A 26,121-nucleotide genomic window follows, 5' to 3' on the forward strand; every position below is an offset into this window, starting at 1 on the left:
TGGAAGATCTAAGCCACAACTCTAAGCAGAAAAGCCATGTCATTGAAGTGATCGTTTTGAGAAATTATTATTATTATTATTATTATTATTATTATTGTAACTCTGGATGGTCTGGAACTCAGAAATCTGCCTGCCTCTGCTTCTTAAATACTGGGATTAAAGGAGTGTGCTACTGCATCATAGCTACTTGAGTGGTATCTTGAGGGGTGACCAGCACTCCTAACGGGGCACACCTTTAGCAAAGACTCGGCATACTGGAATAATTGTTGTTATCACCCTGCAACAACTATAGATCTCAAGAACCTGTGTTCACTGAGATGCTGAATTAGCTTCAGCTGACCCACCATGGAAGCTGAGGGCCTGTGTTCCAGTCCTACCATTGCCGGCCATGAACTACCAGGACCATTATCCTCACCCACTGTTACAGGCCACGTCTGTTTCTTCTTCTTAACTGGTAGTTGTGGCATTTACTTCATGGCCCTCTCAAGGCTGCTTCAAGGAAAGGATCACATATAGTTTGGGGCATCACAGATCCATTCCACCCAACCCTACACCCCTGCCTCACATCCCACATCAAGGCTTCATTAAAATCCACATGAAGACAAGTAACACAGCAGAATAGACAGGGTCAAATGATCCCTTTATTATAGTTCATCCAGTTACCACAGATAGACACATTGGCTCAGGCAGGTCAACTGCCAGCTAGGGAATAGTTTGTGTCTCTCAGAAACAAGGGGCATTGGGCACCAGGAGAATGCAAAAGCAGGTCATTGGCTGGTAACAGACAGGAGGATCCCCAGAACCGACCGGGCTCTCCTCCCACCCCCAAACCAAACCATCCATGCCCAGCCCCATTTCTCATCCTGGTTCCCTCCTCATGAAAGTGCATAGTTGCCTGGAGATGCAGCATTCCAGGGCCTGAGCAGCTGGGCCAGACACTGGTAACAGGCTTTCCCAAGTCAGCGCCAGGCATGGAAGGAGGAACGGCAGGGAGGACGGGAAACTGACTGGAGGTAACGTCCAATAGCTAGTGGACGCTAAGCTGGCAGCTGGTCACAGCCCGCCCCGAACTACCGGAGGACCAGGAGAAAGGGAGCCAGAAGTCTGGGATCAGGAGGGATAAGGAGGAAGGGCCTCGCCCTGGGGTCTCAGGATACCAGGGACTGTGACAACTGCTCTCCAGAGAGAAAACAGTACGGGAAAGAATCAGCTAAGCCTAAGGGGTCACTAGGAAAGGAACTTTCCAGAGACACTTGGCTTCTCCTACAAGAAGCTGAAGATCAAAGCTCAAGGTGGCCTGAAGCCAAGGCAAACCAGCGTGGAGTGGCCAAGTGCAGTCTGGTTCTCCAGTCCACCGAGCCCGGGTGAGTTTCTGTTGGAAGGAGTGAGAAACAGGCAGCTGCTCCTTGGTAAGGCCTACCCACCTCAGGCCTCACACAGCCGGATCCGTGACCAGGCACTGTCTACCCACTGCATGGAAGAGACAGTCCCAGGGACTAAGATCAGTCATGAAGGGGAGAAGATTCTAACAGAACTTTAAAAAGGCCAGGAACCAAGTCCTATAATTGAATTGAAGAGGAGGGAGGGGCAAAAATCACTAAATGGAAATCTAAAGGCAGAGTCCTCCTTCCCTCCCTGGCCACCAGGAACCCTATTCAGGACATTGTGCTTGCGGCTTGAACTGGGCCTGGGAGCATCTCCACAGAATCTGTCCTGTAGCCGAGGGACAAGAGGGACTGAAGAAGTAAGCTACCCTTTCATCGGGCTTCTATTTGACTTCTCTTTTGATCCACCCCCTTCAGACCTGGCTCTCCAAACTCTATCCTTTCTGCCATACTCAAATAGAACAGCTATTCCTCCCAAGAACCCAATGGTCACTCTGAGATACCTAGAAGCCCTTATGGGCTGGGGTCAGCCACACTCCTCCCAGGGGCCAATAAATGCTCTCTGTTCCCACAGTGCCCTTACAGTCAACATGGCCCAGCTCCACGGGAAATGCAGAGTGGCTAAAGGAGGATGTGGGGAGGAAAGGGGAGGAGTGGGAGAGGGAAAAGAAGCCTGCCTCTGCAGGCCAGGCTTTCAGAACCAAGGAGAAAGGCCTACATTTCCATTCCCTGGGTATCAAGTACCAAACAGGCTCTCCATCTGCAAGCTGTGTGCCCTTTCACATCAGGGCTGGCTCAGCTCCCACGTCAGCTTCCTTGAACTGGGGGATCAGATCAGATCTGGGGACCTGGGCAGTCTTGGAAGCAGACATAACTGAGACACTCAGTATTAGGAAGACAAAGAAAAGCTACCCGCAGAGGAGAAAGATCCTGGGAGAGCCAGCTAGGGAAGAGAGCACAAAGAGTCTAACAGTGAGGACGAAACAAGGGGAGAAAGAGGTTGAGGGGAGGACTATAGGGGGCAAGAAACATCCACTCTGTCCAACCCTCCAGAACCTACTCATCACCATGAACGCTAAATACTGTTGCTTCCCAATGGGACCAAAGGGGGGAAATAACTTCGGCTCATAAACCATGCACAGGGTGCCAGACTCTCTGCTAGGCCTCCCCCTGTCCCGTGAGGAGTCCCTGGGCCAGGGTCAGAGGGGGCAGCCGGGTGGACTGGGGAAGGGAGAGCTGGTTTAGTTCTAAACATACATCTAGCACCACAACAAGAGATCGCCACTGCACATTATTTCACGAGGGGACATGGACTCGGCCACTAGTGCACAGGACCACTCCTTGTGCAGCCCACAGCTCTCGAGGTGCCAAGAGCAGGACCCAAAAGGTCGGGGCAGGGGATAGACATATACATATACATATATATTTACATATATATATATATATATATAACTCTGATTCTTTGTACAAAGTTGGGGAGGAGAAAAGGGAAGGGGGAACCCTGCTTGGTCACCACACAGATGATGTGGCTTGAGCCCCCTGTCCCACTGGCCCCCAGCCCTGCCTCCTGGTGGGCTTGGCTGGCTCACATCTCATTAGAGTATGTGTAGTTGGGGGTGGCAGAATATTGCGTCTGCGGTTGATTCATGGCACCCTGTGCAGCCCCCATGGCTGCATTCTGGGCTGCCTGTTGCACATGTGGGTTCTTCCATGCACCAGTGGTCCATTCCTCCTGAGCTTTGCTGAAACTGCCCCCACTGCCCCGGTAGAACTTATGAACCTGTAGGAACGAAAGCATAAGGGTTAGTCAAAGAGGAAAGCAAAGTGTTGTTGCATGCCTACAATTCTCAAAGAGGCAGGAGAATCATGATTCAAGAGGCTGTCTAAAATATAATGCCGGGCAGAGGTGGCGCATGCCTTTAATCCCAGGACTCAGGAGGCAGAGGCCAGTCTGGTCTACAAGAGCTAGTTTCAGGACAGGCTCCAAAGCAACACAGAGAAACCCTGTCTTGAATGTCCCCCTCAAATAAATAAATAAATAAATAAATAAATAAATAAATAAATAAATAAATAGCAGGATAGTGGCACATGCCGGTAATCCAAACAAGCCCCTGGGGTACAGAAGTGGGACAATCAGGAGCCCATGGTTGTTCTCCAATACATCTTAAATTTGAGGCCAGCCTGGATTTCATGTCCCTGTCTCAAGAATTAATTAAAACTGGGCATGTTGGTGTGCACTCAGGAGACAGAGGCAGGGAAATCTCTGAGTTCAAGGCCAACCTATTTACAAAGTGAATTCCAGGACAGCCAGGGCTACAAAGAAATCCTGTCTCAAAAAGCCAAAAATAAATATATTTTTTTTTAAATGGGGTAGGCAGCCATTCAGGAAACAGATGGGATTCATTTGTGAAAGATCAGCCCTCACAGTATGTCAGAAGACTTTGTGTGTTCATGTGACCTCAGGTGTCAGAGGGCAACCTCCAGTGTCAGTTCTTGCCTTCCACCTGGTTTGAGAGACAAGGTTTCTTGTTGTTTAGTCACTGTATGCACCGGGCTAGCTGGCCCACAATGTCCCGTCTCCACTTCCTGTCTTGCTGTGGGAGTGCTGAGATACCGATGCTCGCAGTGCTTGGCTCTACATGGGTTCCTAGTATTCACACTTAGCTCTTCACAGTGGCACAGCAAGCGTGTTTTACCCACTGAGGTATCTCCCCAGGACCCCGCAGGAGGGGGTGGGTGCACTTGCCTGCGTATGTACATGTGGAGACCAGAGGTCAACTTTGACTATCGTCTTCCATTGTTCCCCACCTCATGTTTGGAGAATGCCCCTCTGTCTCTGACTCTGGAGCTTGCCACTTCCACTAGACTGACTGGCCTTGAGACCTGGACTCTGCCCATTTCTGCTCTGCTCCCAGCTCTAGGGCTGCAACCATCGGCCACCATGTCAGGCTGTGGATTCTGGAGAATCTAAACTCAGGTTTTCTTATGCAGCAAGCACTTTACCCACCAGCTCCCCAACCTCCTGAGTCCTCTTTTTTTGGATTTTAGAGACAGAGTTTCTCTCTATAACAGCTCTGGCTGTCCTGGAACTTGCTTTATAGATCAGACTGGCCTCAAACACACAGAGATCCACCTGCTTCTGCTACCACCACCATTCAGCACCTGAATCCTCTTGTAACTTGGAGGACGGCTGTTTTCAGATCACAGTCCCCTCCCAAAGCTGCCCTGTCACCCTTGAGGGTTCACACATACCATGCTAAGGGCGATGAAGGAAAAGACGGCCACAACTGTAAACATGACCGTGGGAATGAGCATCACCACCGCTGAGCCAATGTTCGTCCCGAAGAAGGAGATGGTGGCAATCCAGCCGCTGTAGGAAGAAGCCAGCTGTGGGACTAGGGATGGTAGGAAAAGGGGACCCAGGAGCCATCCCGGGATAATCTCATTGCCACAGAGGGACCCCATTTCTGATACTCTATAGCCTACGCTTCCAGAGCTCCTGAGCCAGGCTTTTCCTCCCCAGCTTTCACACAAAGTCTGACTCTCCTTGGTCACCCAGACACCCCTTCCCATTTCTCCTTCCCCTCTAATCCTATGGTGAACACCTCCACTATCCCCAAACCCCTCATGCTACCCACAACAAGCCTCTTGGTGTCCTTAAAAGCAAATCATCCTAGTACACAGGTAAACAAACAACCCAAATGCTACTCCTACTAGCCCCAGAGCAGTCCATTGTCTCTTACCAGACACCCCAGCCTGGAATTCCCACAGCCTGGATGATGCTGATGACCAACTGGGCCATGAAGGTGAAGAAGAAGGCCATGAAGCTGAAGGAGCTGTCTGTCCTGTGGCAGAGAAGATGGTTTGTCAAGCACTGGCTCCCCTGTACTAATGAACCCAAAGCTCCTCAGGGCATAAATGATAAGGCTATTTAAAGGCTTTAAATGAGAGTCTAAATAGGATGGCCTTCATCCATAGATCTTTAAAGGTTTCCATGAGTTATGCCTATGTACAAGAAAGGGATGGCCTCATGAAAGGACCACCCATGACACATGGATCAATGACCCTATTGGCATGGAGACAGCACTGTGGGAAAAACAAACAGCTCCATTATCAAGGGACTGGAACAGGGATGGATGGCTCTATAGAACAGAAAATATCAGTGGTACTAGTAGAGATACCTTGTTGGCACCACAACAGGAGCTAATTGGCACATAATGGTTAGTCCTACTGACAAAGAGATTTAAGGCTCCATTGGCACTGAAATGTACATTCTGCAGGCATCAAGACAGCCTTGCTGCTATGTGCAGCCCTAATTACACAAAGACTGACAATCCCAGTCGGCACTAGGACACTCACTGGCACCAAGACAGCTAGCCCCATTAACACATAGATAGGTATTCCCTTTGGCACAGTATTAGATGACATCATTGGCACATGAACAGTGTCAGTGGTTCTTGGATGGCTGGTTCCAGTGACACATGAATAAAGGGTTTTCTTGGTACCAAATCAGTCATTTCCCACGGGTACAAGGAGGGACAGCTCCACCAAGAAACCCCATAGGCAAAATCTGACAAGCAGGCAGACTGAAAGGGGAGGAAATAAGAAGGATCCCACTCCCAACCCTCTCAACCCAGCCTGGAATTCCCAGGAAACCCAAACACCACCTGACAGTCCCAGTTAAAAGTTAACAAAGAAAACAGCAGACAGAGTTCAGAGGATAGGAGACAGAGGGAAATTGGGGTAGCCGCTGAGGTCAACACCAACCACTTACTTGAAGGCCTTGTAAATGGGCCGAAACCAGCAGACGTAGGAGCAAGGTGTGAAGAGGATGAGCCAGAGAAAGGCGAGGCCAAAGTTGGTGGCTCCCCCGCCTCCGATCAGCCACGCGAGACAGCCCACCAGGTTCACGGCCAGCGTGACGCTGTTCACTGCAGACCCAGGAGCACATGCACACAGAGATAGAAACCAGATACACACACAGACACCAAAGTCCATACAGAGATGTGAGTATCCAAACATGGAGGCATGCACCAGGATTCCATATAGACTCACAACCAAATGCATAGCAACAACAGACAAGCAGCAAGATACAGACATATACATATAAGTGCAAACATACACACAAATGACCCACAAGTCATACCAATGAATACACAAAGACACACACACACACAGGGAGTACAGACTGTAAGAAAGAAAGCTGGGATCTTGGGTCAACCCTTCCTCAAATCCATCCCAGGAATCTGAGAAATCCCAACAACCAAGAGTCTCTAGAGCAAGAACCCAAAGCTTCTGCCCAGAAAGCCCCCTGGAAGGACTTCAAAGCCTCAGGATCCCGTCCTTATAAGAAAGGCCTCTGGGGTGAGGGTGGAGGGGGCTCAGTGTTAGAACTGAGCTTCGCATGCAAGATGCTGAGGTCCATCCCCTCAACTCAGTCCTTGATCCCCCCCAAACCTACAGCAATCACCACCCCCAAGGCAAGAGATCCATCTTATACATTTTCTTACAAAGTAGGGACATGAAAGCAGGGAAGAAAAAGACATTCTGGAAGCATCTCGTCAAACCACTGGTCCACCTGCCTGGCATGACAACGGAGTCAGACAACAGTGGCTGGGAGTTCAGTCCTTATCTAATCCATTTCTCTGACTACCACTGTTCTTCCAAGATGTCTTCCTTACCTATACCACTTTCCTCTGACCTGCAGGTCTGGGCTGTTGTGCAGTTTCCCAAATATAATTCCAGGCCAGCACCCAAACTAGAAATTCCTCAGTGGTGAGATCCAGACTCCTCTTCCTCTCTCTCACCTCACCTAGAAGATCCTAGGACATCAATGAATCACAGCTGGCAGAGGTCTAAAGGCTCTTCATTTTACAGATTAAAAAACAGACATTGGCACTAACATATGCCTAGGTCTTCAGACCCCAGACAACTCCCTTCCTTGAACATCGGGCTGAGTCCCCAAAGACCTGCTGAGTTAACAAAGGAAGGTGGGCTCAATCTAGGCCTCAAACATTCAAGCTCCAAAGCTCATCTTCTGAATCTCAAAGCTTAGAGACATTGTTTCAGGACAAAGCACCTGACAGGCACCTAGTAACGACTTAAGAAGGTATTTTTAGCCCTCAAATCCAGCTTCTGGGCCAGATCGTCTCACAAGGCAGAGTTCCAGGAACCTAGGGCCAGGGAGAATGCTCCCCTAAGCCTGACCTGGCCTGCTAACTATGTCACCAGTGCAGCTACACCCATCTCAGTTTGCCCCCATAACAAATATGGATACTTCCTGTTTATTCCAGATGTTTCCTCCATTCCTGTTCGCTGCTTCAAAGTTTCCTAGAGCTTTGTTGTTCTTATTGATTTTGTTTGTTCTTTAAAAACAACGTTGTGTCTTTGCCATAGTGCATGTGTGGAAGTCAGAAGACAATTTGCAACCCTAACCCTGATTCGGTTCTCTCCTTCCACTGTGTGGCTCCAGGGATCAAATTCAGGTCGTAAGACTTCATGGCAAGCCCTTTACCTGCTTTACCTGCTCAACTATTCTGTTGGCCTGTATTTGCTTTACACACAGAAAAGACACTACCCATTATCCTAATGGCTAGCATCACTCTTCCCAGGCCCACCCATCTCTAGCTCACTTGCATTAGCATTTGTACCACAGTTCTCCTAGCCGTCCTGGGATGGACACTCCCTGATTCAGCTGCACTTCTCCAGCCTGAGGCAGTCTCTGTCTTTACTCTTCTCCCTGTCCAGCTTAGAGTCTGCAATTCTTTTTGTTGTTGCTGCTGTTTGGTTGGTTGGTTTTGTTGTTGTTTTTCGAGACAGGGTTTCTCTGTTTCAGGTTTGGAGCCTGTCCTGGAACTCACTCTGTAGACCAGGCTGGCCTCAAACTCACAGAGATCCGCCTGCCTCTGCCTCCGGAGTGCTGGGATTAAAGGTGTGTGTGTGCCGTCTACCTGGCTATAGTCTGTGATTCTTTGTTATACTCTCTTGCTTTCCACCTTTCCTTTCAAGACAGGTTCCCACTGTATGACCCTGGCTGACCTAGATCTTACTATGCAGACTAGGCTGACCTTGAACTCACAGAGATTCGTGTGCTTCTGCCTTCTAAATGCTGGGATTAAAAGTGTGCACTGACTATAACACATATCTCTGCCTGAGCTGAATATCCCTAAGGAGAAAATGTTGCCATGGGGAAGTCTAGAAGGACTAGAAATTCATGGAAGCCAACATCATACCCCAGAGATCTTACTAGCTGGCTTTCTCACTTCCATCTTCTGTTATGAACACAAGCACCCACCTTCCCCCCCCCCAAAAAAACCCACCCTCAGTCCTCCTCTATCTATATATATATATTTTTTTATTTTAACCTTTTTTATTATTATTATTTATGTGTATGGGTGTTCTGCCTGCATATGTATCTGTGTGCCGTATGTGCAGTGCCTGTGAAGGCCAGAAGAAGGCCTGGAACTGGAGTTACAAACAGTCGTGAGCTTCCATGTAGGTGCTGGGAAGTAAACCCAGGTCCTCTGGAAGAATAGCTAGTACTCTCAATACTGAGCCATCACTCCAGTCGTTCCCCGCCCCCCTTATTCAATGGGAAAAACAGAAGCCATTAAGGGCAATCTCGTTTTCCTTCCAATGTCTATAGGCTATCCATATCTTTCCAGTTCCTCCTCTTGTCACGTTACAGGACAGGGGAACCTTCTCTGCCCATAGGCCAAATCAGATCCTGGAACAGTCTGTGAGCCTGACCCTCTGCTACTACTGTCACATGAAGGGCCTGTTGTAAAGATGGTGTTTTTTGTTTGCTTTGCTTTTTAGTGTGTGTGTGTGTGTGTGTGTGTGTGTGTGTGTGTGTTTGTGTGTTTATGATGTGTGTGTGTAGTTCGTCTCTGAGTCTTATGTGTATATTTGGTTTGTCTCTGTCTGAATCTCTGTGTGTGTGTGTGTGTGTGTGTGGTGTGATGTTTTTTGTTTTTTTGTTTTTTGTTTTTCGAGACAGGGTTTCTCTGCAGCTTTAGAGCCTGTCCTGGAACTAGCTCTTGTAGACCAGGCTGGTCTCAAACTCACAGAGATCCGCCTGCCTCTGCTTCCCGAGTGCTGGGATTAAAGGTGTGCGCCACCACCGCCCGGCCGTGTGTGGTATGATGTATGTCTATGTGATGAGTCTGTGTGGCAGTGTATGTGTGGTGTGTGTATGTGTATGTGTATGTATGTGGTGTGTGTGGCTTGTCTGTATGTGTGTGTGTATGGTGTATATGTGTATATGTGTGTGTATGATGTGTATATGTGTGTGTGTGGTTTGTCTGAGTGTGTGTATGTTTGTGTGTGTGGTGTCTCTCTGTGTGTATATCTGAGTGATGTGACTGTCTGAGTGTGTCTGTGTTGTGTGTCTGCGTATCTGATGAGTCTGTGTCTGAGTCTGTATGTGGCAGTGTGTGTATGGTATATATGTGTGTGTGTATGTGTGTGGTTTATCTGAGTTGTATGTGTGTGTGCGTGTGTGTGTGTGTGTGTATGTGATGAGTCTGTGTCTGAGTCTGTGTGTGGCAGTGTGTGTGTGTATGATGTGTATGTGTATGTGTATGTGTGTGGTTTGTCTGAGTGTGTCTGTGTGCGCGCGTGTGTGTAGTGTCTCTCCGTGTGTGTATCTGAGTGATGTGACTGTCTGAGTGTGTCTGATGTGTTGTGTGTGTGTGTCTGTGTTTGCCACGGTGCACAAAGGACAACTTTCAGGAGCCGTTCTTTCTGGCTACCTCATTAAGGCAGGGTCTTTCCCGTTTCTGCACTTTATACTCCAAACTCAGTCAGCCTTCCTAGCTTCTGGGGGCTTGTCTCCTGACTGTGCCTCCCGTCTCAGCCTGTACTGGGACTGCAGGTATGTGCCACCACACCCAACTTTTTATGTGAGTTCCGGGTATTGAACTCAGGCTGTCAGGCTGGGGCAAGTGTGCTCACTCCACATTCAGAACTGAGATCCTGCACTACCCCCAAACAGCATTCTTTACGACTTTCTTGGCACAGCTGAGCGCAGGTCTGAGTCAAGGCAGTGTCACTTGTTCAGATGCCCACAGTCACACTGCAGCCTGCCCTCCTCACATATGCAGTGTCTTCTAACTACCCTGAGCCAAGTCAAGTCCATACACCTCATGATGACACCACCCCGCTAACCTGCCACAGAGCACCAGAAACAGGTACCTCTAAATCCTCATCCTTCAATCCTTAGAGCACTAGAACTCTAGACCACACTGCTACCTGGAGCTGCAGCTAGCAGGGAGTCCTACTCTCCTTCTCCACAGAGAACCTACTGTTTGAGAACTAGAGCAGACCAACTGGATTCCATGTCCCCTAACTCCCAGATGAATGCTCTTCTCTTTGAGCAAGACATCAAGAAACATGAGGCTTTAAAGGAAGGATTCTTCTCCAAATCCAGAATCTTGGCAGTCACCACGGGTTCCCTGGAAAAGTACTTCAGTGGGACGGGTAGAGAGGCAAAAAGAGAAAGAGCTCTGCAAAAACAAACCCTGTTCTGAGGCTCTGCAAACGAGAGAGAGTAAGGAGGGGAAGGAAAGAGAGGCCTCTGGTGAAAGGAACCGAGGCCCAGCTGTGGAGTTGGCCGGTAGGAGGGAGCTTGCCGGGGACCAGCAGCCATGCAGATGTGACAGTTGGAAAGCCGGATGCGCAAGCAGCCCTCCCCAAAGCCAGCCCCTCTCCCTCATCCCCACGGCACTCACACATCCAGAGGTAGTAGAGGCGCTTGGTCAAGCTGAGGTGCTGAGGAGGGATGTCTGCCTCGAAGTCCTGGTAGAAACATGGCTTCAGCGGGATGAATTTGGGCAGCGGTGGGAAGTTGTTCACTTTCTCTGTGGGCAAGATACACCGCAGGCCATCACCTGGACGTCTCTCCTGGCCTCCCTTCTTGATCCTATAGGTCCTATACGCCCTAGCAGGGCTGCCTATAGAGCTATATACTCCTGGCCCTGTGCCCTGGCGGCTTTGTTATCCTCTCCCAACTGTCTCTATTTCCTTAATCTGCCAAGATGATCCCTAAGAAATCGAAGATGCTAAAATAGCATCTCTCAAAAAAATACAAAAATAATAAATGCTGTCATCAGTGTGAAGAGCAAATTCCATGGCATGGGGAGAGTCTGGAGATGTGGGTCAGCCTCTACTCCATCATTAGCCATTCAATTCACTGGCCCTCTCCAGACCTCAGCTGCTCAGTGGAGTGGGATCTGGGCTACATGTTGAAGTTCCTTTCAGATTTGATACCGTGTATCTCTGGGCCTTAAGAAACCAGAGGGAAAAAGTCTGAGTACAACGGTAACACCAGGGACAGGGACAGGCCACCCATGCTGCTACTTTGTCTGCTGGACAGAAAGAGGGCCATCAAGATGCACAACTCGGTCCCCAGGCTCAAAATCTGACATAGGACTGGACGGTGCTATGAAGTTCTCAGTAGACAAGTCACACTGGGGGTGAGAGGTAAGAAACCAGGAGACAGGAGTACATACAAAAAGAGCAGGACTTCCGATAAGGGCCAATTGCTTTATGATTTTTTTCATGTCTACCCCAACATGGCCCACTTCTCCTTACCCGCCATGATGGACCAGTCAGCCCAGTAGTCTGTTCACACCTTTGTCCTGAACTGGAAGGAAAGAAAAACAAGATGGGAATGAGGATCAGAACACCATCTAACGCGGCTCTCTACACTGTGGCTGTGCTTCATGCTCTCTGAGGCATGACAGGCTCCCATTCCCGCTGTGGCATGAGCCCAGATGGAGCAGCTCTTCCCCTGCAGGAGCCGCCACAGCACCATCCACATCCTTAGCTATTTCCACCGTGCCAGTCAGTTTTAAAGGCTAACTTGCCGCAATCTAGAATCACCTGGGAAGACACCGTCAATTGAGAAGCTGCCTCGATCAAGTTGGTACAGGCATGTGGGGGGGGGGGGGACTGTATTGAATGTTAATTAACGTGGGAAGAGCCAGAACACTGTTGGAGGCCCCATTCCCTGAGCAGGTGATCCTGGGCTTGTAAGTGAAGAACACTCGCTGAACATGAGCTAGTAACCAAGTGGCACCACTGTGCCTCCTTCTCTCTGCTCCTGACTAGGGATGGGATGTAACTAGCTGTTGAAGATCCTGCTTGACTTCCGCCCAGGGATGGACCTGGAACTATAGGCATCACAAACTCTTCCCTCCCTTAAGTCACTTTTGGCCCGTGTATTTTGTTTCATTGTTTTGTTTTAAGACAGGGTCTCGGTATGCAGCCCCAGCTGGCCTGGTACCCCTATGTGCACTAGGCTGGTCTTGAACTCACAGAGATCCACCTGCCTCTGTCTCCTGAATACTGAGTCTAAAGGCCTGTACCACCAAACCCTAGCTAATCAGGGTGTTTTAATAAAAGCAAGAGAAATGAAACTAGATCTACCCTTTGCCTCAAGGCACAAAGTTTATCCTCAGAAAACCCCACCCAGGCTAGTGAGGTAACTCAGCTGGGTCAAAGCCGCACACGTCTGATGACTAGTTAAATCCCTGGAGTCCACAATGGAAGAAGAGAAACTTGCCCTCTGATCACATGTGGCACACACAATAATAAAGAGGTAAACAAATAGAAAGAAAGAAAGCTCACAGAAGGTAGGAAGAACATCCCATTCTCTCACCCTCACAGGCAAAGCTGGCCTCCCTCCTGCCATATGCTCACTTATTAGAATTTCATTACCTGCCAGGTACCAAGAAAAGAGACAGAGCAAGGCAGATACAGCCTGTGCCCTGCACATGAAACAGTCCAGAGCCCCTGCAGGCGCTGGTGTGCACAGGCAGCCCTAGCTAGCTCTTAGAGGTTGGTGCAGGATAATCACAGATTCAAGGTCAACCTGGGCCACTGGGATTCCTAAGGTTATTTAAGAGCCGACTTACTAGGGACCTGGAGGAGGATGTGTGGAATAAAAGGAAGGAAGCAATCAGGCAGACTCCTGGCCACTTAGACCACTGGGCAAATGACAATGGCTCTCAACCAGAAGCATGTGTGAGAAGAGGTACAGGGGCCAGGAAGACAAGCTGTGTCATGGGCATGGTGGGAAGATTGCCAGGCAGGGCTTCGTGCTGTCATTTGGAGCACACAGGGTCATAAATTCAGCAGAACTTTTGCTGGCACATACATTAAGTCATCACTGATGACATAAGGTCATTGAAGCCACTGTGCAATCACCTACTAGAACAACACCCTTAGTGGACCCGTAAGTGACCAAGATCAGAAAATGGTCAAGGGCAATGCAATGTGCCATTTTCATTTGGCTGACATTTATCTAAAGTTCCATTTTGTTTTGTTTTCAAGCAAAACTAATCTACGATGTCAAAAGTGAGGACACAGGCCTGGGCAAGATGACTCAGTGAGGCCAGGTGGTGGCAGTGCATGCCTGTAATCCCAGCACTCGGGAGGCAGCGGCAGGCAGATCTTTGTGAGTTCGAGGCCAGCCTGGTCTATAGAGCGCGTTCCATGACAGCCAGGGCTACACAGAGAAACCCTGTCCCAAGGAAGCAAAAAGAAAAAGTTAGAGGGAAATATAAATAAAGTCAACAGTGGACTACAAAATACCGAGTGAAACAGTGTGCATGCTTTATGTCATCTCAGCACTCAAGACACTGAGACAGGAAGAGCACAAGGGGAAAGCCAGCGTGGGATATGGGGTTAGAGAGGAAGAGATGAAGGGACCTGGGATACAGCTCAGTGGAAGATCACATGATTAGGCTGTACAAGGCTTGGGCAGGCAAGATGTCTCAGTGGGTAAAGAGCTGAGCTCAAGCCTATGACCTGAGGTCAGTCCCTGGGTCACACAGGGTAGAAGGAGAGAACCAGCTCCCCCAGCTCGACCTCTAACTGCCACAAATACTCCACGAGGCGCACATGCCTATGTGCCTACACACACTAAATAAATGTAGAACTTTTAAAAGGGGGGGTTGAAAGATGGCTCAGTAGTTAAGAACACTGGTTTCTCTTCTTGCAGAAAACCCAGGTTTGGTTCCCAGCACAGACATCAAAGCTCAAAACTGTAATTCCAGTGTCCAGGGACTCAGTGTCCTCTTCTGACCTCCGTAGGCACCAGGAAGACAACTGGTACACAGTACAAATACATGCATGGAGGCGAATCATCTAGACCCATAAACTGAAACTAAATCTTTCTTTAAAATAAATAGAACAGAACAGACTAGAATGCACAAGGCCTGGGTCTAATCATCAGAACCTAAACACAGTGTGTGGGGAGAGGACAAGGCAAAGTCCCGTTCTTTTTTTAAGGTGTGTTATTTTATGTGTCTGAGTGTCTTGCCTGAATGTATGTCTGTGCACCATGAAGAGGGCGTTGGATCCCCTGGGACTGGAGTTATGGACGGCTGTGAGCTGCCATGCGGATGCTGGGAATCAAACCCAGGACCTCTGGAAGAGCAGCCAGCACTATTACCACTGAGTCACTGCAGAGTTCTTTTGATAAAGTAGAAGGGATGACAGAATCTTAAAAATCGCCATTCTGAGGCTAGAGATACCACTCGGTGGCTTTCTGTGCAAACATGAGAGACCTGAATGTGAATCCCCGGTACCTAAACCAAAAACTGGATGTGACTACATGCACTTGTAATCCCTTGCTGTTGGCATCAGAGACCAGAGGATCGTCGGGGCTTGCCGCCTGCCTCGCCAAAAACAGCAACCTCCAGTGAGAGATCTTGTCCTCCTGTGGCAGAGCGGGACACCTGACATTCATCTCTGACCTCTGCCTGAACTTACATGAGTGCACGCGCACGCGCGTGCGCGCACACACACACACACACACACACACACACCCCAACATACCACACATACACACAAATTTCCACTCTGCAAGGGGCACAGGTAGGATTACTTGGCTACCAAAACCACCATGTGAAGGTTGCTATGGAAAAGCAATAGCGTGAGTGTCACATTTCAGACTGCTTATGAATCTTGAGAGAAAGAAGGTATTCCTAAATGAAAGAATCCGACAGACCAAATGATCAAACTTAGCATTCATGATAATAGAATAAAAAGGCAATGTGTGCACAGAACTCTTCTATGTAATGGTGTTGCCAAAAAATATTTAATCTGAAAGTAAGTATGAGTCAAGCATGGTTGAGCATGCCTATAGTCCCAGCAATAGAGACAGAAGCAGCAGGATCAGGAGTTCAAGACCAACCTGAACTACCAAAGGCCTCACAAAGGGGAGGGGAGGACAGTTATTAAAAGAGAAAAACAACTGTTCACGAAAAGACAGCTTCCTTATGGGTTTACATACACACACACACACACACACACACACACACACACAAGATACCGAGTTAAATTCACAAAAACAGAAAACAAATAAAGGTAATAATCGTGGAGGAGGAAGAACCTAAAAGGGGAAGTTTGGGGTAGGGGGACCCTGGTGTAAGTAGGTAGGCTGAGCCATGAGCTCAATAGGTGGGAAAAGTAGACACAGGCAGGTGTGGGGCACTAGACTACAGCAGGAGTCAGCCTCCTGCTCCCTGGAACACTGTACAGAAGGACAAGCTGGAATGAGAGGAAGGAGCCAAGAGCAGGGCACTTAGAGCACGGGCAATGACAACACCACCTAAGTGCTGTGTGACAGTAAACACAGAGAGCTGTGGGAAACAAAGCACCTCCCTGGTACCTGCTGGTGGTGCCAACAAGGACTCCACAGAGGAAGCAATATCAGATCTGAACAGGCGAAGGTCAAATAGGAGGTAGCTGGGCAAAATGCATAAAGGAAACAGAGGAGGCCAAAAGAGCAATGCATGCATCCCTATTCAAGGAATACAGAGGCATACTGAGCAGAAAGCTTGAAGAAGAAGGAGAAAAGAAAGGGCAAGAGGGTTGCAAGGTGCTAGAGAGACTGCCCGGTGGTTAAGAACACTTACTGATGTCCTTTGACACTCATACAGGCAAACACATACACAAATATAGATAGATAAAGAAAATAAAAGCCAGGCAATGGTGTCACATGCTTTTAACCCCAGCACTCGGAAGGCAGAGGCAAGCAGATCTCTGTGAGTTTGAGGCCAGCCTGGTCTACAGAGTGAGTTCCAGGACAGCCAAGGCTATACAGAGAAACCCTGTCTTGAAAAACCAACATAAATAAGTAAATATAAAAGAAAATGAGCTTTAGAAGAAAACTTCTAGGGCTGGGGAGATGGCTCAGTGGATGAAGCACCCGCTCAAAAGCCTGAGGATCAGAGTTTAACTCTCCAGCACCCATGTAAATGCCAGGCGAAGCGGTAGCCGACCTGTTTCCCCAGCTCTCCCGTAGCAGAGAAGGGGATCTTCAAAGCAGGGTGGCTATGAGAATAGCCACATAAGGACGCTCTGAGTTCAAGCAAAAGACCTCGACACATGGAGTAGAGTTGCCAACCTCTGCCTCTGCATGCACACATATGTGTTCCCACACAGGGATACACAGATACACAAACAGACACATATACATGTCGAAAATTAATAATGATAACAACAGTAATACTTTGAGCTGGGCATAGTGGTGCAGACCTGTAATCTCAGGATTTTGGGGGGCTCGGGCAGGAAAACTGCCATTATTTCCAGCCCAGCCTAAAAGACATATTAAAATTCTGTCTTCCCTACCCTTCCAAAACAGTAAAAATAAAACTCTTGAAGCTAGAGAGATGGCTTTGTGGATGAAGTATTTGTCACACAGGCATAAGGAAAGGAGTTTGGGTCCCCAGCACGCATGCAGAAGCAGCTTGGATAAGGGGACATGCATTTAATTTCAGAGCTGGAGGCAGTGACAGGTTATCCCTAGGTCAAGCTGGCTAACTACCCTAGCCAAATTGGCAAGACCCTGCCTTAAGTAGAGAGGAAATGAGAAGGACACCTGACATCAACCTCCACACACATGCACACCACGTGCATCCACACACATACACATTATAAACGAAACCCATCAGGCAGTGGTGGTGCACACTTTTAATCCCAGCACTCGAGAGGCAGAGGGAGGCGAATCTCTGTGAACTCGAGGCTGATCTGGTCTACAGAGTGAGTTCCAGGACTGGCTCCATAGTTACTGAGAAACCCTATCTCAAAAACCAAAAAAATAGATAAGATAGATAGATAGATAGATAGATAGATAGATAGATAGATAGATAGATAAGATAGATAAGATAGATACATAGATACATACATAGAGAGATAGATAGATACATACATAGATACATAGATACATAGATAGATAGATAGATAGATAGATAGATAGATAGATAGATAGATAGATACATAGATACATAGATAGATACATAGATAGATACATAGATAGATACATAGATAAAATAGAAACCCTTCACATTGAAAATGCCATAGGGGAGTGGTGCTCACACCTCTAACCCCAGTTCTTGGAGGTAGAAGCAGGAGGATGCATGGGCAAGGCCTCTGGCTACCTCACTATGTTTGAGGGCACACTGGGCTCCAGGATACCCTGTCTTAAAAAAGACAAAATGGAAAAGAAAAAGGTATTATCAGGGCCAGAGAGATGACTCAGAGAGTAAGGATGCTTGCCCCCAGAACTACAAGGAGAGAACAGACTCCTTCAAGCCGTCTTTGGACCTCTCCACATGAGCCAAAGCATAAGCACATGCACCAGCCCAAAACACACACACGCACACAAATGAATAAATTTAAATGATTTTTTAGAAGGAGTCTTATTCTATAGCCCTGGCTAGCCTAGAATCACTATGTAGACTAAACTAGCCTTGAACTTGCAGAAATCTGCCTATCTCTGCTTGCTAAGGGTTAAGATTAAGGCATGCACCACCACACTGGGGATTTTTTTTTTTTTTTTTTTGGTTTTTCAAGACAGGGTTTCTCTGTAGCTTTGAAGCCTGTCCTGGAACTAGCTCTTGTAGACCAGGCTGGTCTCAAACTCACAGAGATCCACCTGCCTCTGCCTCCCGAATGCTGGGATTAAAGGCGTGCACCACCACCGCCCGGTGCAATGACTCTATTCTTGAGCCAAATCCTAGCCCCATCCTTTCCCTCATTTTAACGTATACTTATATATACATCACAAAAATGAGATTATACATGCTGGGTCATAATCTGAGTTTTTGAGGCAGGGTTTCACTGTGTAGCTCTGGTTGGCCTGGAATTCTCATAATCTGACATTTTTTTCTACTCAAAAAATCTTATTTTGTTTGTTTACAAATATGTCTATGCGTCTTGTGCATGCAATGCCTGTCAAAGCCAGGAGAGGGCATCAGATTCCCTGGGATGTGAGTTACAGCCAATTGTGAGCTGTCACATGGGCGCTGAGAATCAAACCTAGGTCCTCTGGAAAAGCAGTCAGTGCTTTTTAACCACTGAGCCACCATTCTCTAGCTGCACTCAACATCTTATAAAAATGTTTCAGCAAAACTCTCCCGAGAACCCTGCACCCAGATGAGGGCACGCACTCTCCTTCCCTACGTGTCCCTCTCTCAATGATCAAGCTTAGGTTTATATGAAAATCATTTCTTTGCTTTCTTTTGCATGTGTGTGTGTGTATTTGGGTTTTTTGTTTGTTTGTTTTGTTTCAAGACAGGGTATCTTTGTGTAGCCCTGTCTGTCCTGGAACTCACTCTGTAGACCAGATGGCCTCCAACTCAGACCCACCTGCCTCTGCCTCCTAAGTGCTGGGATCAAAGGCGAGAATACTGAATTTTTAAAGCCAGATTTGTTGATTTTAATCCCAGCCCCTGTGAGATAGAGGAAGGGGGTTCAAGGTCATCTTTGGGCTACAGTTTGAGTTTGAGGACATCCTAGGTTACAAAAGAGGGGAAGGCTGAAGAAATGGCTCAGCAGTTAGGAGCAGATGCTGCTTTTGCAGAGGTCCTGAGTTTGATTCCCAGCATCCACACCAAGAGGCTTAGAACCCTGTATAACTCCAGATGTATAGAAGTCTGCACACCTCTGACCTCCAAAGGCTCACATTCATAGATCATGCACAGATACACACACATAAAAGAATAAAATAAATCTTTCTGTAAGAGGCTCACACCTGTAACCCCAGCACCTGGGAGGGAAGCTGAGGCAGGTGGCCCTGAGTTCAAGGCCAGCCTGGATAATAGGAACTAAGGAGCAAGACACTGCCTCAAAAAGAAAAGAAGAGACACGGAGAAAAAGAGAGAAAGCACAAATAATGCAGAAGCTGGGAATGTGCATAGACCTTTAATTCCAGCATTAGGGAGGCAGAGGCAAGCAGCTCTCTGTGAGTTCAAGGACAACCTGTCTACATTTTGAGTTCCAGATCAGATGGGGATACATAGAGAATACCTGCTTCAAAAAGCAAACAACAACAAAGGAGTAATGCAGAACCCAAGGATCTCGACCCAGTTTCTTCCGTCATTGAACACAGCCAAGTGAGCAAAACACCCAAGACTGTCCATACAGACCTCACGCTGGTTCAACCCATACATAAGCTCCCTGGCCACACTGAGATGATTCTCACTGAAGGGGAACAAAATGTTCCTAAGCCAGTAAAAGAAGGAAGAAAAGGAAGGAAGGAAGGAAGGAAGGAAGGAAGGAAGGAAGGAAGGAAGGAAGGAGAAAACAGAGGTTTGCCATGATGGCTCAGTGGCTAAAGGCACTTGCCACCAAGCCTGACAACCTGCGTTCCCTGGGACTCACACAGTAGAAGAAATAAGCAGGTTCCTACAAGTTGTCCTCTGACCTCCATACGTATGCTGTAGCACATACATGTACACACAGTAAGTAAATAAATGGGAAAAAACTTATTTTAAGAAGACTTATTTAATGTGTTTGGCTGTTTTGCCTGCATGTATGTCTGTGTACCATGTGTGTACAGTACCTGAGGAAGAGAGTATCAGATCCCCTGGAGCTGGGGTTACAGATAACTGTAAGCCACCATGTGGGTGCTGGGAACTGATTTGCTGCAGGTATGTATGTTTACCACATGCATGCCTGGTACCTTTCACAGTCAGAAGAAGGTACCGGAGCCCCTGGAACTGCAGTTATAGATGACTATGAGCCACTGTGTGGGTGCTGGGAACTGAACCCAGGTTCTCTGGATGAGCAGCCAGTGCTTTTAACTACTAAGCCTCCTCTGCAGCCCCAAGAAAAATATTTTTGAAGAAGGAAAGAAAAGCTTTCCTATTAATGAGTACAGATCTATCTTAATCTTTTTAATGACCGGCTAACTAGGTCAACAATGGCCACGGCCATGGAGCAGTCAGGTGTGACAAGGACAGACCTAACAGTCGGAAGGTCACAGCTTCAAGGAAGCAGAGTAAAAGTCATGCTGCCAAGAAACTAGGAAAATACGAGTGAGAAGAAGTAAGTCTAGCAGCTGAAAGGACGGCTCAGTGGTTAGGAGCACATCATGTGGCCCCTAACCTATAACTCTAGTTCCAAGTGATGTGACACCGCTGACCTCCGCTTCACCGGCACCTGCAGTCATGTGCACATACCCACATGCAGATACACACACCTCCACATAATGCCTATCGCAACACTTGGGAGGAGAGAGTGGGAGGCCAGCCTGGGCTACAGAACAAGAGCCCATATCAAAAGCAAACAAGACCAGGGCTGGGTTGTAGCTCTTTGTCTGCACAAGGTCCAGAGTTCAGTCTCCAACACCCTACAAAATGGGTGTGGTGGAACACACCCGTAATTCTAGCACTTGGGAGGTAGAGCCAAGAGGATCAGTTCCAGGTCATTATCAGCTACACAGTGAATTACAGGCCATCCTGGGCTACATGAGAACATCCCTATAACTCCCATCTCCTGCAAAGAAGGAGGCTAAGTTCAACCTGGGATACAGCATGAGACCCTGTTTCAAAAAACGAGCAAAACTACAACAGATATGACACTGGGCTAGAGAGCTTTCTTCCAGGTTAGGAATCTTAACTACACTTACCAATCAGGAGGAAGATAGCAAAGAAAGCAGTAGAGAGGCTAAAGATATCAAGGAGGAGGGAAGTGACTGATGGGCAGTGGTACTCCGGGGGACACGAAGGGTCGGTATCCACAGTACTGAGAAGGGTTTTCCACAAGGCTATTCCTTACTAGAATTCCAGAGATGCATGACGGTGCTGGCTGCTCATGCACTGGGGAGGTAGGGCGCAAGGCCAGCCTGGTCTACAGAGCGAGTTCCAGGGCAGCCAGGACAGAGAAACCCCATCTTCAAAAACCAAAAGAGAGAGAAAGAAAGCGGCATGAAAAATGCCCAGTGTTGTTGCGCATGTGTATAGTCCCGGCACTTGAAAGGTGAGGAAGGAAGATCAACATGTACAGGACAGCAGCCTGGGCTATGTGATGAGGCCCTGTTTCAAAAGGAAAACAGAGTGAGGAAAGGAAGAAGAAAGGATTGGAAAGATGATGCAGATGTTAAGAGCATTGGCTGCTCTTCCAGAGTTCAATCCCCAGCACCCACATGGCCGCTTGCAACCATCTCTAACTCCAGTTTAGGGGATTCAAGACCCTCTTCTGGCCTCCAGAGGCACCAGGCATGCAGACAAAACACTCATGTACATAAAATAAAAATAAAAATTTAAGATTCTTATTTTAAAAAAGAACACACAGACAGGTAGAGGGGCAGGAACATGGGTATAGCTCTGCCTCCCTTAGACACCCTGATCACTCTCTACCTGAAAAAAGGGCTTTGGGAAAGCAGTCCATGTTGGACTATTCCTCCCATGGCGCTGACTGCAGAGCAGACGAGAACGAGGGACAAGTGTCCAGGCTTTTTAGTGACACAGGGTGATGACTAAGACAGGACACGCTGCTGGAAGCAGAGTTAGACTGTCCTGGTCTGACGGTCCCCAGAAGTTTCCCTCATTCTGCGTGTAGAATCCGTAACTAGGGCTTCTGGGTAGGGCATGTAGGCAAAATGGCCCAGTGATTGAGGGCGCGGAGCCCGAGGACACAGAAGGGCACTGCTCATGCAACAGAGAAAACAGAGATGTTAGAAAATAGCAGGTTTCCTACCTAGCCCTGTGGCCCACAGCAGGTAAGTCCCTGCAGTAAGTGACCATATGCCAATGATAACAAGACTCAGGCCAGGCTGGAGGAGGCATTGCCTTCCCAAACAGAACGGGATATGGAATGAGAGCCTGCTCCCACAATAAAGTCCTCCAGAAAAAAAAAAAAAAAAAAAAAAACTGAGGAAGACCAGCAGGAGAGGGAATAAAAACTGAATTAAAGGAACCTCAAGCGAGGATGCTCCCCTGATTCTGGCTCCAGCCTGACCCTTATCATGAACCCGAAGTTGTTTCTTAAGGTGAGCTCGCCGGGACGGAGAAGTCAACAAGCCACATGGGAATAATGCAGGGCAAAGGCCTGGTTTCCCTGCTGAAGGTAAAAGCAGAGTTAATTTAGGGCTCAGAAGGGTTACAGGAGGCTGAAATCACAGTCTGGAGTCTGAAATGGGAGTCTGCAGGGTTCCTTGTCCTTAGGACAAGGCTACCTTTTTCTTGGGGGAGGGGATGATATAGGCGTGGGTGATCAAGATAAAGAAAACGCTGGCTTTGTAACCAAAGTTCTTACATGGAGAAGTAGCAATCTGTTCCTCAAGTGAGAATCCTTTGTAACCGGGGGCATGTTACATTGCTCCCGAAAAATATGGGTTTAATAAAACATCTTATTATCAAATAAAATACCAAATATAATCTGAAATTTGTTTTGTTTTTGTTCTAGTTTGTTTTGACACAGGCTCTTGCTAGGTGGTCCTGGCTGTCCTGAAAGTCACTATTGAGGCCAAACTAGCCCTGAAATCCCAGCAATCCTACCTCAGCCTTCCAGCTGCTGAGATTACAGGGACATACCATTACATCTGACTCCTGTAAGCTAGACTGTAATTTATTCAAACCCTTAGAGTGACTGCTCCCACGATAGTAAAAATAAGATGCCTGGTAGACGGAAGGAAGTCAAGCCTGGCTTCGGGTCCAGCCAAGAGCCTGGGACTACTTAGTTCCAAGTGCTCCCAGCTTGCCAGCAAAGGCCCCTCATCTTCTGGCAAAAGATGGTCATTCTTCTATTTGCCCACAGCCAATAGGCAAGATGGAAGTTTTACTTCCTGCTCTACCTCTGAGCCCTTTTATCCTTGTCTGGAGTCTATCTAATCCATCTGTAGCCCCAAAGCCCCAAAACTGTGAATCACCCTCAGAAAACAGCACCCTCTTGGCCATGCTACCACGCTGCTGATGCTGCCGCTGCTGCTGCTGTAGCCTCCTACAGATCCTGCACCCAGTATTCATGCCAATCAGCTACAAATACCCCCTCCCCGATAGCCCGTTTCTCTACCACAAGCTGTCCAGTTTCTATCACCCAGAATATCATGTCTAGCCACCTCGGTGACCCCCAAACCAGCAGCCCTACCCATCACGTCTCACACCCCTTCTGGGAAGGCTTCCTAGACATCCCTGCTCTGCAGCTTACTGCAGAAACTCTACAGCAGTCACTGGGGGCTTAGCTCACTCAGCCATCTCTCCTTCCATCCCTCTCAGATGGATGCTGTTCCGTGTTGATTACAGAGCCTTGCTCGGGAGCCCAGGTTGACTTTAATTCCCCCCAAATCCTCTGCCTCGGTCTCCCAACTGCTGGGATTACAGGCATGTGCCATCCCACTGAGTTCCATACCATCTGGAGGTTGAGCACAGACGGTAATTTCCTCCACTCCTTAGTATGAAGTTGGTGGGAACAGCTCCTGCAGTAGGGGAAATCAGGTCCATGGTGGAGAGGAGGTTTCAGATCAGGCCAGAGAGGCTCATATTTAGTACCTCACACTTGGATACCCTCCCAGGGTATGGGAGTGGGAAGATTAATGCCTTCCCCTAGACAGGCTAAGGCCAGCACTCTGTTAAGCCAGCCGCATCACACTTCCTTCAGGAAATTTGAGTCCAGACTGACAGCAAGGCAGGAAGTGCAGCCTGGAGAGGAAGTCTGGTGGGGAGGAGGCCGGATAGGCAAAGAGGCAAAAGGAGGAACTTGGAGGGTTCTTCTCAAAAAGAACACACCACCTCCCCAAGGGAAGTCACTACTCAGTCCAATTATTCTGTCCCTACAGAAAGGGTTAACAGAAAGATACATAGAGAGGGGAACCAAATTGTTCAGCAGTGACCAGCCAGAGAGAGGGCAAAGAAGCAGCCACACTGGGGCTGGAGAGATGGCTCAGTGGTTAAGATCAATGGCTGCTCTTCCAGAGGACCCAAGTTTGATTCCCAGTACCCATAAGGCAGCTCATATCACAGTCATCTATAACTCCAGTTCTAGGGGTTCCTATGCTGTCTTCTGTCTTCTGAGTACACTGCACACACACACACACACACACACACACACACACAGTGCACATACATGCAGGCAAAACACCCATACATATAAAGTAAATACAATTTTAAAAAAAAACTTACAAGAAAAAAGAAAGAAAAAAAAAACGAGTCACAAAGCCCAGGACCCCCTAATAGAGAGTTCCCCTCCATTTCCTGTGGCCCATTCATGACATGGTCTCTCTCAGCAATAGAAAGTTGGCTGCCTGTCTTTCCAAGTTTCCACAGAACCTAAACTAGCAACCCCAAGCAAAATCTCTCTGTCAACCATGCCTCTGCCAGAACTATTTCCCCTTTCACAGCCCTGATGGTAAAGCACAGGTTGCAAATTTCTCTCGACCACCCCTCCCCCAGACACACCACAGACAGGCTGGGTGAAGCATCTGTTCTTTATTCCCACCCTGGACTTGGCCCATACCACCACCCCGACCAGCCCTCTCTTGCTCTGCCTTCTTCCAAACCCCACCTCCAGGTAGTCCTACTGACAGCTCATGCCTCTCCTCTCTGTCCCCTGCCCAGGCCTCTGCTGAGCTCCTCAAGCTGGGACAACGCGTAGGTTTAAGAGGCCTTGGACAGTCAATTTTCAGTCCTAGTCTTATTGACTCCCTCCCTCCCCCGGCCTCGAGATCAGAACCCCAAGGCAAGGACAGAGATTGGTTCCTACACGTCTCCCCTCCTTCCTCGTGACCGACTGGTGACAAGGTTGGATGCGCTATATCCAGCACCCCTATCCCACTATCCAAAGCCTAGGTAGTATCCGGGCCCTAGTCAGTGCACCCATCCCCCCCTCCTCCGAAAATCAGGCTGCTCAGACCCGCGGTACAAAGGTCGGCCGCCCAGAGGTGAGTACAACTTGGGTCCACCTGCAGGCGCCTTTAGTGATACCACGGTCACCCGACCCCAGTTGTCTCCATCCCCGGCCGCATGCGCCATCCCAAAAGGGGGGGAGGCCGGTTTCCAGAGAATGCCAGGTGGAACTGGGGGTTGTGGAGAGGAGGGCCCAGGCACCAGCATCCAAGGGTCTGACGTCACCCAAATCCCGGGCTCTCTAAGCGGGGACAGATGAGAAAACTGAGGATGGGGAAGGATTTAGGGGTGCCCCGAACAGGGAAGGTCACCTCGACTCCCCACTTCTCCAGCACCTCGGCTTGCCCCCTCAAATGCAAAGGGACACGCTTTGAAGGCAGGAAACCGGAGCCGCGGATGCCTCTCCAGCCCAGCTCGCAGCTTCCCTGCAGAGCCCTCCTCGGGTCTCCTGGCCCAGGACTCACCAGCCCCGACCACTCCGCTGCAGAAAGGCAGTCGTGTTGCACCGCGCTGAGCTGCGCTGCACCCGGCGATGAGGCGCGGAGCCGGCCGCCAGCGGCTCCCGGATTGGGGGCGGGGAGCGTGCGCGCGCGTCCGAG

The 26,121-nt window shown here is 48.6% G+C and overlaps 1 protein-coding gene across 2 annotated transcripts; it reads right to left on the reverse strand.

The window, feature by feature from the left end:
- Window positions 1-1,946: 1,946 nt before the first annotated feature.
- Window positions 1,947-26,121, reverse strand: Scamp5 (secretory carrier membrane protein 5). Of its 2 annotated transcripts, XM_038321562.1 has the most exons (7): window positions 25,987-26,121; window positions 11,979-12,030; window positions 11,117-11,245; window positions 6,160-6,316; window positions 5,129-5,230; window positions 4,638-4,755; window positions 1,947-3,165 (listed from the first exon to the last, which is right to left on the reverse strand). In XM_038321562.1, the coding sequence occupies exons 2-7, from the start codon at window positions 11,983-11,985 to the stop codon at window positions 2,971-2,973; spliced, it is 708 nt and encodes a 235-aa protein (XP_038177490.1). In that variant the 5' UTR covers window positions 11,986-12,030; window positions 25,987-26,121; the 3' UTR covers window positions 1,947-2,970. The 2 variants fall into 2 exon arrangements, with proteins under 2 accessions (XP_038177490.1, XP_038177491.1); XM_038321563.1 differs by lacking the exon at window positions 6,160-6,316.

The sequence above is a fragment of the Arvicola amphibius genome, chromosome 3 (assembly GCF_903992535.2).
Source record: "Arvicola amphibius chromosome 3, mArvAmp1.2, whole genome shotgun sequence".
NCBI classification, from domain to species: Eukaryota; Metazoa; Chordata; class Mammalia; order Rodentia; family Cricetidae; genus Arvicola; species Arvicola amphibius.